This window comes from Maylandia zebra, linkage group LG2 (assembly GCF_041146795.1).
Source record: "Maylandia zebra isolate NMK-2024a linkage group LG2, Mzebra_GT3a, whole genome shotgun sequence".
NCBI classification, from domain to species: Eukaryota; Metazoa; Chordata; class Actinopteri; order Cichliformes; family Cichlidae; genus Maylandia; species Maylandia zebra.
Genome location: NC_135168.1, coordinates 32,359,748 through 32,372,451, shown reverse-complemented (window position 1 = coordinate 32,372,451; position 12,704 = coordinate 32,359,748). Strand labels below are relative to the sequence as shown.

The following is a 12,704-nucleotide window of genomic DNA, read 5'->3' as shown; positions in this document are numbered from 1 at the left end:
AGACTTTTAGTGGGAACTTCATTGATGTCATTGTCAATGTTTTCATGAGACTGAAGCACATCTGCAGCCGTCACAATGCTTCTTTCTCTGATTCTTGTGTTTTTGCAGAGACAAATCCTGAAGAGGATTACTTTCTTTGAAATGAGCTTAAAAAGCATAGATTACAACAACAAATGTAAGTATTTCTCTTTGCATAGAGTTTAGATGTGAAAGTGAGCTAACTTTTAATAATGAGTTTTCGTTCTTGAACAATTTTTGAGCAGCACCCCCAAGTGGAGAGTGTGTGTTTATGGACACTCCTGTTTTTGAGAAGTTTCTGAGGAAAAAATACAAACTAAAAAGTTCCTGTGGAAATTACAAGCGATAAGACACATCTGACACTGTATTACCGGAAAATACATTTTATTTTATTGTATTTGTGCAGTTGGTGTGACACTCCATTACAGCATCTTCTGCAGTACGTTCTTCATCCTGTACCCTTATTGCAGTCATCTGCACGTCAGTGTAGAGCTTCTTTGTAGTAGAACACCTTACTAACACCTGCTGAATTTGTTTCACAGTTTTTAGACCACGGAGCACATCGATGAACCACAGCTTCAATGCTCTATGGAAAAATAAACTCCAAGGAAAACACCAGCAGTCCTTAAAAGCCAAGAGGAATGAATACAACCACACAAAATCTCTGGAAACCAGTTACAAACCGTTTAAAAAATACATATATACATGAGGAATGAGGAGCTTACTTTATATACAGGAATACTTTGTTAGGCAGCGATGACAGAGGACATTTTCATGAAGCTTATATTAACAGCATGTCTACATCAAAATATCGCAAAATATCAGACAAACAGAAAAATATATGTGATAGAGTGAGAGCTCTGCATCAAATAACTATCTTTTTATTTATGTAGTAACAAGGTCAACAAACTCCAGGGGGAACCTGTTAAATAAGACCACAGCAACAGTTACAGAGATCTCACTACTTATAACAGAGGTTTCTATGGGTTGTTACATAATACTACACATGGCTGAAAACTACCACCAACAATTGGCGTGCTTTCAGGTGAGTCACGTCAGGACATGTTATGTGTCTACAAAACTATTTCACACATTGTACATTTCTCTGAAAGTCTTGTGATTATGATTTATACACAGCTAGTAGAATTATATATGTAATGATCATCCGAAAGGGCTAACAACCAAATGCTGCACTAAGCTACTGGTGTATCAAACTCTACATTGAACTTTACATTGATACACTGACAGGTTTGTACAGGTAAGGTATGGAAAAGCTTCTCTGCAGCCTTGCACTGACTGTTTCAACGCTAAAATAAATGAAAATCACTCTCCAGTGTGTTACCTGTCCGTTCTCCCTCCATGCTTGTCCACAAATGTGACTCATGGGATGTGGTCCCATCCCAGTCATAGAGCGATTCCTCATCATGTGCCACTGATACGTAATACTGATGCTGCCTTTGCAGACTGAATGTGCTTATGAAGCACACACGGTGAAGCTGTATATACAGGCACATCCAGGAATAGCTGCTGTGTGCTTTTATGCATCTGTTCCCTCACACAGTCTGTGAAGGAGCAGGCAGCCTTTAACACTGGCTGGTCTTTTCTGAGCAGATGAAAGACTCCTGTTCCTTTCCTTCTGCATCCACATTGTCACGCTTCTCCTGGTTGCTCCTGGTGTTTTCCTGTGCCGTGCCACTTTGAAGCTGGAGCTGGCGCTGACGCTCTACACTGTGCCACACGCCATACCCAAAGTAGATCAGGAAGCCTGAGAAAAGTGGTGATGAGACAGGGGGAGATGTGGAAAAGAGCTTACAGGGAACCGCTTGACTCTGTTCAAAGGTAACCAAAGTAATCTACCAGCATATCTAAAGCTCTATTATATCTTCATTGCTTACTCACTTTACCGTTACAGATTAATTTCCAAAGGGAAACCTTAAAAGCTTCAAAAAATAAACTAAAATTGAACTGCAGCCCCTCAAATTGCCATTTGAGGGTGTTTTCAAGAGTTATTTCCTGCATATCCTCTCATGGTAAAATGTACAAATCCACAGCAGAAGTAAACAACTTTACATGCTGATGTTTATGACCCAAATATACTTCCTTAAAAATTTGTATTGGCTCATGGCTAAAGGCACTCACCAGCAGCCATCCACACAGAGAAACGTATCCAGGTGTCTCCACTCAGCTGAACCATCAGGTAAATGTTGACAAATATGCTTAAGATTGGCAGAAAAGGCAGAAGAGGTACCTAGAAAGGAAAAATCAGACCAAAATAATCAGTTTTAGATGCTGTTATCTCATAACAAAAGACCTAGTGTTAAAACCAGAGTTACAGAGCCGGTGCGTACCATGAAGGAGACCTCCTTCTTAGTCTGAGGCTGCCTGATGACCATAAAGATGCAGCTGCTGAAGACGAGCAGACACACGGACAGCGAGGCCAGGATCCACACTTCCAAACCCAAAACGGAGTTGATGTGGTATGTGGTGAGATAGCTGATCACACACACCACCAACACTGTGGATTGACGACACACAATTAATTGTGACACAGAAACCTTACAAACAGACTGAAGTCAATCAGGAGAAAAAATCCTCACTGAGAACGTAAACTGTGAACTTACCTAGAACGCCAGTGGACATGTTGACAACACTGGACGAACGCTCAGAAGGTGTCTCGGGAGGGTGTAGAATAGTCTGCAGTGTGGAGCTGCCTCCCTTTAGCATGTTGAGGTGGGACTCTGACTCTGTCAAGTCTGACTCGCCCTCTTCAGACGCGAGGCAATCCCTCTCACCTTTACTTGCCTGCCGCTCCAGAGCTCCATCTGGCTGATACCTGGAAGAAAGAGAAATGTTGGTTTTTACGGAGGTTTAAACTCCAGATTGCTCTGCTGTAAGGCGGTGTTATGTTCTGATGCAGTCTCAGTGTTCTGCACATCTATCAACTACTGTATGTCTTTCACAAAAGCGCTAGACTTTTTTAATTTAAATGATTCAGTTTGACTGAACAAGCAAAGTGTGTCCGTGTTTACTGATATTTGTGGTGCAGGCAACAGAGGTGTGCAGCAAGTTCAGTTTAGCAAGTAAACATCTTTATTTACTCAAGCAGCCACTGAGCAGTGTACAGTCAGACCATTCACAGCCCTTACATCACCAGTGTGATGCAATAACAAGCAAGGCAATCATTCCTGTGGGTATCTGGAAAAGCTATTAGAGACGCCCCTGCAGGATATTACACAAAGATGATTCTGCTCCAGTTAAACTTTTGAGTTATTTAAAAATGTACCAACCTGAGAAGCAGTACACACACAGCAACCAGCGAATAGGCCAGCAGAGTTCCAATGGACATCATGTCCACCAGGGCTTTGAGGTCAAACAGGAAAGCCATGATGGCTAAAGTAAGCAATAAAAGAAGAAGGAAAGAAATGAACACAAACACTTTCACCCTTAACACTTAATTTCAACAGGTAGGATCATTACTGATTCCCTTCACAGTCACAGAACACGATCCTTTACACACACATACAGTAACATGGAAAAGACATTTCCTTCTAATTGAACGTGACAGTCACCAGATGCAAATCAAATTTCATGCAGATGTGTTTTCACTAGAGCACAACAGCTGTATTCATCTCCATATTGAGTCATTTGATGTGAGATATACTGCGGTGTTGCTTGTCTTGTATCTCAGCACCAGACTTCAGTATGGAAGTTTTCTCAGCAGCATGGTTCAGACACAGAGCAGTGGTATGTCCGCTGCTTCTCACAACATTATATTAAAGCAAAAATATCAAAGAAAGCTCCCCTGCTTGGTACCGTCAGGTGCTCAGTACATAGCCTGTGGTGGTGGTGCAGGTGTGCTGGGTCTCTCCCAGGGTTCACATCTGCCAGCCACTTCACAAAACTGCAAGTCTAAGCTGGATGAGTGCGATCCACAGCAGGAGAGCTTTAAAATACTGCGAGAGCCAGTGTTAATTCTGTCTCACAGTCATTTTCATCATAGGTTTTGCCTACGATCCTTTGTTTTCTAACAACAACAAGACGCTAAATAAATAAAAACGAATACACGAGGACAAAAACTATGATGAAATGTATCAACGCTTTTGTCAAGAAATAATCTAATTTGAGTCAACTGAATCAACTTTAAATTCAGCTGTTTAGTTTAGACATTTATCCAACTAAGACTACATTTAAATAATTTGGATGACTTAATTATGACTAAAACTGAATTATGTTTTAGTCAAGAGACAACGATTAAACTGAATCTGAATCCAAAATTAACACTGGTATGTGCACCACATTGACACACAAAGGCCAGACTACTTGAAACGAATACATCCTATTTTATTGAAACTTTTTTCAAATACTTAGATTATAAAAGAAATACTTTTTTACTTTTTTCAGAAGGAATGCACAGTGATGCTCCACTATCAGTAAAGTAGATAAGCGCGTGTGTGTGTGTGTGTGTGTGTGTGTGTGTGTGTGTGTGTGTGTGTGTGTGTGTGTGTGTGTGTGTGTGTGTGTGTGTGTGTGTGTGTGTGTGTGTGTGTGTGAGTCCTATGCCTAGGTTTACGCGGCTGTGTTGAAAACTTCACCTCAGCTCTTCTCTGCTCTGCTAAAAGTCTGATGCCAGGAGCAGCTGCTGTGCTTTGGGCTAATATTAGCGTACATGACAACTTGACTGATTCTGTTTAGCATGTCCACCAAAATAGTTTAGCACACTGAACACTTGTCTTTGCTGTTTGTGCCCAAACACAAAGTACAGCTGAAGCTAATGCAACACCTCCAGAGCTGAATAAGCCAGCTGCAGTTGCCCAAATGGCCCCTTGAAGCTGCTTCCAGTTTACTTCCATGTCCAAATGGATAACCAGCATGAGGAAACGTGTACAGCCTGGAGCAAAGAAATTACTTTATTCCTGCTACCTTCCCTCTGCACTAACTGGAACTCTCCATCATGGTTGTGGTGTTGTTCCCTTTTGGAGCATTTTAATTGAATTATTTAATAAATACCATCAACTGCCAGTGCTTGTGTTATTTACTTAGCAGATATCTGTGTCTCTGTGTATCTTCCTAACCATGCCTGTTTAAAACTCTTCCATTATTATTATTATTATTATTATTATTATTGCCAGCACTTGTATTTAGTTACTTTCTAGCTTCTTTTTCAAAAAGTAGCCAGCTGGATTTGTGGACATGTGGTGAACATTTTTAAAATCAGACAATATCCTTGGAGATGGAAACTCTCTGAACTGGGTTGTTGGTTTTGTCACATGCTTGTGGAAACACCATCACCCAGTTTATCATGCAGTCACCGTCACCAAACGATTATCTGTAGAGAGATTGTTTTAAAAGAAAAAGAAAAACACCACGATACAACCCCATGATAGATCTGGCAGCTTACCCGCAGTGGTACCTGCCGCCATGGTGGCAGCCACAGGTGACTGGCGCTTACTCACTTTGGACATAAATTTGAATAGAATACCATCTCGTGCCATGGCAAAGAGAATGCGTGGTAGAGGGAACATGGAGCCCAATAGGCTAGGGAGAAGAGGGTTGATGGTTAAGTTGAGGGCTTTCTGGGAAAGAAAACATGACACCTGCACAACTGTGAAAGAACAACAGGTGTATACAGACGTATGACAAGGTCCTTACACGCTAGATAATTAATATCAGAAAGCGTAAGGCCCAATTTGATTCAGAACCAACATTGACTGCGCTGTGTCTTTCACAGTTGATCGGTGAGGAGAAAGATTAGCTTAGAGTGATCCCACTTGGATTCTCCCTGGCTCTCACCTGCAACTACACCGGAGCTCATAGTGGCAATAAGTGGGGTCTTCGTCTTAGGATTGATTCGGGCTAAGGCTTTGAAAAGCACCCCATCCTCTGCCATAGCATAGATTACACGAGGCATAGGGAAAATGGAGCCCAGCAGACTGCATGAGATAGCAGAGACATGCAAGACCAACACATTAGTCAAAAGCCCCAAACCAGGACAGTAAATCACACACACATAGGGCTGAAACACACACTGAACGTCTTTCTTTCCTGAAGGTAATATCATCATTTTTTCAAGTTTAGCAGCGGTGTGCAATCCCATTATGTTTTAAAAGGGATTGCACTTTTCTTGCATAAGGATAAAAATGCCAGTCAGTACAATAACAGCATATATAAATTACAGGCACTGGCAAAAATACAAAATGTAATTGCTTTGAGTCCAATCAGATAATTTTCACCTGAATGTGACCATGAGATGGATTGACAAGGTTTCTTGATAGTAAACTGATTTATAGACCATCCGGGAAGAAAGACAGAATAGAAACTGCACCATTAGATAGTTTGGAGACACTCTCCAACTTTCTCATTAAATGAAGAGGCTTTAAATGTCAGAATGACATCACAGAGTCATGCAGGTGTCTCAAAACAGACACAATTACATATTGCACCCGCCACACCCCAGATTAGAAGGAAGAATCAATCCATTAACAAGACACACCTGGAGATATGTGGTCAAAACTTTCAACCAAATCTCAGCCCCATTTATCCGTCCACAGCGATCACAAATGTAGCATTACATCTAAAGGTTTTCTGTAGCAACACGTGTTCGTTTTCTAATGCATGCAGCTTGATTTGTTAAAACAAATCCAGCGGTTACCTTGTGGATAGGGCGCATAGTGAACCCGCAGCCACCACATACTTCGCAGGGCCCCAACCCACATATTCAAATGCCATAGGCAGGGGACTTTTTTCGTCCAGTAGGTAGTAGGGCATCATCAGTGTGAGGGCAGCTGACACGCCAAAGTATGCCAAGAAGCACACGGTCAGTGACACCACGATGCCAGTGGGAATGGCCCTCTGAGGGTTTTTGACCTCCTCACCTATCAGACACAGACGCATGAAAACATAAAGCTCTGCTTTCTTAAAACTCACATTAAAACTCAACCCGACCGTGACTCACCTGTTGTTGCAATGCAGTCAAAGCCAACAAAAGCATAAAAGCAGGTGGCAGCTCCTGCTAAGGTCCCACTGAAACCATAGGGCATGAATCCTCCAACGCCATAATCGCTGCTCACATTGGCTGTCACGGACAGGTTCCTGTAACATGTACACTCGTGACTGGAAGCAATGCTGCTTACAATGCTCTGCACGTTGTTTCATATTAACTGATGTATTAAAGGGTAGGCGTCTTTGCCCCGTCTAGGATTGCCTTTGCAAATAAATCAATTACCTTGTAGCTATGGTGACATTTATAAGGGAGTCTTCGGTTATCTTCCAGTTGTATGCGTCTCCTTTGACAAAGCCAGAGATGATAACGAACAAGAGCACGAGCACATTGATCGATGTGAAGACTTTATTGACCCAGGCTGACTCCTTCACTCCAAAGGACAGAAGTCCTGAATGTGTAGATAGAAAACAGAGCTCAGATGTTTGCTGTAGAATATTTAAAATGCCTGCACAACTCTATCTCTGTCTCTCAATCTAACCCTGCAAGGATCCAAGTCTAGCTGTCACTGATTGCAAATTGTCACAATTGAGCCAACTGATTATAAAAAAAGTTACCTGCTTTGTTTAGCATGCTATATTAGCATCCTGGGTAAAAGGTTATGTCTGTACTGGTTTCTGTCGTGAAGGAGGATTATCAAACTTATCACAGCTTTTCCTCAGGACTACATGGATATCTGTACAAATCCTCAAATGAAACTAACAGCAGTGCGTGCAACAAATGCAGAGAATGAAGGCAGAAAATTATTTGCTGTGTTTTAGGACACGACCCGACTCAGATTTTGTTATGGATTATCTTATATTTGCATAGCTAGTGTATCTGCCATCCTCACAAAAACAACCAAACACTGGTGGACTGTTACTGAGTCCCACTGACTTAATGTAATCATCGTATTGGCAGGCCGAGAGCAAAAACCATGATTAAATTGTTTGAGGGTTAAAGGGTTGAACGTAACAAAAACTAGTGCAACTGTGCAAAATTCTCCAAATTACTGTATGTGAGCAAGACACAACTTATGCTTAGACTTAAGTGATCAAAATCTGTAGGAGCTGCAAAAATAGGGTGCATGTGTGCACCTAACAGACTCACACAGCCCTCTGGGATCCCTCGCCCTCTTTAACACGAGAGTCCCCTGCTTTCCTGTTTTAGATTATGTTATATTATGTCAGCCGTGGCTCATAAGCTTGTTTTTGCTCAAGATGCAGCCAATTCTAAATTTCATTTATTCGCTGCAGCCTGTGTGTCAACGGTTTGACATGAATCTTGTGATTTTCAGCTTTTGTTTTGCTGCCTTACCAGAGAGCAGCAGAATCAGGCAGACCGCAAAGAAGTCAGGGTACTGGGCCAAACCGGGAGAATTCATGCTGAAGTGGGTTTTACAGAATATCTCTATGTGTCCTCCTATCATTTCATCGAATGTGCCGCTCCATGCTCTGGCAACTGAGGAGGTGCCTGTGAGGAAACAAAGAAAATTGGGGAGCCAGTGTCTTCTTTACATAAAAACAAATTTGAGCATTGCCCCTAACTCACCGATCACATAAGAAAGGATTAGATTCCAACCAGTGATGAAGGCCCAAATCTCGCCTACAGTGACATAGCTGTAAAGGTAAGCGGAGCCGGTCTTAGGGACTCGGGCGCCAAACTCGGCATAGCACAGGCCGGCCATGACAGAGGCCATGGCGGCGATTAGGAAGGAGATGACGATGCTGGGACCGGAGTCTCCCTTGGCCACCTCTCCAGCCAGTACGTACACACCAGCCCCCAGAGTGCTGCCCACTCCCAGAGCAATAAGGTCAAGGGTTCCCAAGCAGCGGCAGAGCTTGGAGTCTTCCAGGCTGTTTAGGTCGACCACTTTCCTTCGCACCAAGGAGCGGCTGAATGACAGAACCTGCTTCAGCATGTTGACACCTGAAATCAGAGAGCAAAGAAAAATGTTAAATAAACTAGTCTGCTCACATGTTGTGGGGCATGAGTTGATGATTTAATAGTTTTAATATTAATACTTGAGGCCAACCTGTCAAAATCACAGTGCAACCAAGAGAAAGAAAATCACGTCTTAAAAATTCCCTACAGGGCTCCAGAACTGCGAAACCAAAAGGGCCGTGTGCAAGTGCAGTCTGAGTTAGCTGCACCTGCTCTGCAGTTTGAACTTACAGCTTGTTCTCTGCTGACAAATCACAGGTTGCACAACCTGTGAGATTAACCAAAAGGTGGGGGGACGAAAGAAACGTTAACCCTGCCATGAATTCTAGGAATGCTGCCAAATGCTGTTGCTGGCAAAAGGTCCATACAGTAAAGACTCCTATCAGAATGCATTGTTCAGGATTATCGTGCAGCTCTAACTACTCAAAGAGCTGCATTCATGAAAGACATTCCTGCAGCCTTCTGTACTAATTGCATATAAAGGACATTAAAAGACTGTACAGCCTCCTTTGTGTTCATTCAAATGTCTCTTGTTCCATTTATGAGATCGATGGGGAAGCTGTCTAAAAATATTTGCATGAATACAATATGTTAAATAGGCATGAATACTCCCGCTCCATCATGAATTCCTGCTCATTCTCTTTGGCGTTAGAACTCGTTCTTCAAACTTAAACTTTGATCATCGTGACCATAAAATAGCAATGACAACCGTCCAAATCTACATTGATGTCTTTTGCAATGCAGATTTGTATTTGTTTCTATTTAATATCAGGAGATATTAATTTTCAATGTGATGGCTCATTAATATTACAATGAGGGCTGCATCACAGAATCTCCATAAATACAGTGGATGGAAAGTGAAGATAGCAGAGAGCAAAATAAGATTTTGGCAAGTAAAAGTCCAGCTTTGCTTAAAGTATAGTGAAGTAGAAGTTGTAGTTTGCTGGGAAAGACGTCGTGTGTGTTTTTAGATTGTGCCATGACTGCATGCAACATGTGGTACGGATCTTAAAGTGAGGCTCACCAGAGTCCTCACAGCGAAACTGTTAGTTTGCAAAAACAAAAAACGTTCAAAGGTTTGAACACGTTTCTACTTCATTAGACATGCGGACCTACCTTAGAACAGATGAGTAGGAAACTGAGGGGTTCACGCTGAGACACAGAACCAAAATTAGCTGCTAGAAGTCTCAGTTATTTTCTTCTGCCTTGGTTCTGCCGAGAACCTTGAGAGATCAGCTGCACAGTGAAGCTCAGGTAAAAGTGAGACTACACCTACAGATCTGCGCTGGAGCCTCAAATCTCTCCAGTGTGCTGAGCGCTCATTCACTGTGCTGTCACATAAACTATACAGAGCAGCAGTTTTCACTCCTCCCCTCAGTGGCTCAGTGTTTCTTCATAGGATTTGCCCCTGCCTTACCCCTAAACTGACGTCCCTAGAGGAGGGACGCAAGAGGAGGAGGGGACCCAAGGGAATTAAAGTGGGGTTGGGGAATGGGTGGAAGAGAGGGGGGCACTTCCATGCTTTTGGTTTGTGGGAGTAAGATTCTGTGGAGGAACTGCACAATAAGCTCCCTTCACAAGATAACACAGAAAAAAATGAGGTTTTACAGTAATGGGGAAAGGATTTTTTATATTTTTGTCATTTCTAATACATACTCAGGCTAAAAATTCCCAGCTGTCCACACGCTTACTGACCACTGGGCAACATGATTGGGCAACTTTCTCTGATAAACACAAGTACTGTTTACCCAGTGCAGCCCACAGAAGCGCTGCTAAAAGCCCTGATTGGTCAATGAAGGGTGTAGAAGTAGTGCAAATCCTCCTAATGGAAGACAGATATTGCTCAATGTACCCTGAGCCATGACCCATGACTACAAAATCAATAACAGCTCGCCATGGTACGCCTCCAGAAACGCCTGGCATCTCCACAGGAGCTTCACTTATGAGCTCCAGCTCCTGGAGGGAAAAACAAAGTCCCATTTTTCCATCAAACACGACCTGCAAATTACAACTAAAGGTCGAGTTTGCAGCGGAGACTGTGTTTTATTTTTTCTGCCAGGACCAGCTCAAACCAGCTTAAAACCTCAGTGGGAAGGTGGCAGCTGGGCCCTAGAAACACGTCCAACCCACAGACCAGAGATTCGACAGCATGACAACAACAAACTCTCTCTCAGTTTGGCCATCCAGCCAAGCAGCCCAATATCATGGGCGATTGCCCACCGAGCCTGGCTGCAGGAGCGGATTAGCTGACCGGCATGCTGATGGGAAAGCAAAGTTTTCCTTAGTAGTGCGCTAACAGGAGACACAGCATTTAATGCTCATGCTCTTCACATTCATATGGACTGAAATGAGGGTTAAAGCAATTTTTCTTTTTTTCTTTTTTAAACTGTGTTGTTTGGTGCTTTTAGGAATGGACGAGCTTTCCTCACATACCGTTTACACTGTAACCATGGAAAGGATGGAAAGGACCCACCGAGCTCGCTGTATTTCATTGTTGACATGTGCTAATTGTGTGAAGCCAATTGGATGCCCTGATGGCTGAGTGAACCAGCTCCAAAAACGTGAATATGGTCAACAGATTGAGTGGTGTTTGTCTTGCAGATAGCAGGACTCGTTAACACGGTCCAGTTAACACTACTGTCACCAGGAAATGTTAGAGTGAACAATTATTGATAAGCCAGGCTGCAATGACAGAGATGCCCAGATTTAAACATAAATGTCTGGGACAGGAGGACACTTTTATGTGAAAATGCCAAAGTTACAGGGTTGGAGGATACCACTGATAACTTCAAGTAATGAAAAACAAGACATCATTTTTTATGTCAAATAAGAAAACAGCAAAATGAGCAAAGAAAAGTTCAGGGTGGCAAACCAGTGTGTTAAAATGCTGCTGCTGCTGTAGATCAGATATACTGAGCTGAACCAGCATCATCGTGTAGCTCACTGTAAAGTCAAAGGAGAAACTCAGGTTAGGCATTTGCTTAGAAGGCCAGAGTGGTTTAGATGCCGAATTTCATGGAATGGCGTAAAGCCTCTTTATATTGCTTTTCAAGAACAGTCTGGGGGCTCGAGCCCGAAGACATTACCTGTTCTTAGTTTGACATAATGCTGTTTTTATGAGCTACAAAGACCACTGCTGAAGGAAAAGTCACTCGGAGCTCTACTGAAAGTGATTTCCTGTCTGTATCTGGGTCACTGTGCAGTGTAGACGGTTGTTTTAATGGGTCACACTCCTGCAGAAAATGTCAAAAATCACAAACGTCCACGCATTAAGTGTTGAATGTGGGTCATAATACAAGGACTCAAGCCATCAGATATTTCTTGCAGCATATTTGGAAATCGCAGCAGATTCTTTTAAGCGTGATCAGCACTTTTCAAGTATCATGTTTGAGACCCTCGAGTGAAAATGACTTCCAAAAAAGTGTACCCACAAAGCTGGATGGTCTTCATAGGGAATTTCGCAACATTAAATACATATTGGGTGTTTGGCAATTACTACCACTGGACACACATCGATAATAAAACACATAACTTGTTGGATTCTTTTCTGGCTCGTCTCTGCTGAAGTGTGACATTAGAAATGAACTTTTTTCTTTATACTAATTTCACAATAAAGTTTTGTTTTGTTTTGTTTTCAGGGAGAATTTCTCATGCATGAATGCATCAGGAGCCACTAAGTCACAAATCCCTCCTAGTTAATTTTACTGCTTTTATTCTATTTTCTTTTCTGGTTATTGCCCGGCAACAGATGGGCGCTGCTTCTCAC

At 42.4% G+C, this 12,704-nt stretch overlaps 1 protein-coding gene across 2 annotated transcripts; it reads right to left on the bottom strand.

Moving 5' to 3' along the window:
* Nucleotides 1–385: 385 nt before the first annotated feature.
* Nucleotides 386–10,331, bottom strand: slc7a2 (solute carrier family 7 member 2). 2 transcript variants are annotated; one of them, XM_004563226.4, is made up of 12 exons: nt 10,055–10,331; nt 8,546–8,923; nt 8,312–8,467; nt 7,241–7,406; nt 6,971–7,107; nt 6,668–6,890; nt 5,809–5,948; nt 3,306–3,408; nt 2,640–2,851; nt 2,367–2,533; nt 2,158–2,266; nt 386–1,783 (listed from the first exon to the last, which is right to left on the bottom strand). In XM_004563226.4, the coding sequence occupies exons 2-12, from the start codon at nt 8,913–8,915 to the stop codon at nt 1,602–1,604; spliced, it is 1,965 nt and encodes a 654-aa protein (XP_004563283.2). In that variant the 5' UTR covers nt 8,916–8,923; nt 10,055–10,331; the 3' UTR covers nt 386–1,601. The 2 variants fall into 2 exon arrangements, with proteins under 2 accessions (XP_004563283.2, XP_004563284.2); XM_004563227.4 differs by lacking the exon at nt 5,809–5,948 and adding an exon at nt 5,417–5,553.
* Nucleotides 10,332–12,704: the final 2,373 nt, after the last annotated feature.

Excerpts from the sequence above, each read along its gene's own strand:
- slc7a2 (XM_004563226.4), bottom strand. The coding sequence starts at position 8,915 with ATGCTGAAGCAGGTTCTGTCATTCAGCCGCTCCTTGGTGCGAAGGAAA. Across the intron at positions 7,108-7,240 it reads AATGTCACCATAGCTACAAG|GAACCTGTCCGTGACAGCCA; the intron begins GTAATTGATTTA and ends TACATGTTACAG. Across the intron at positions 3,409-5,808 it reads GAGCTCCGGTGTAGTTGCAG|CCATCATGGCTTTCCTGTTT; the intron begins GTGAGAGCCAGG and ends TGCTTACTTTAG.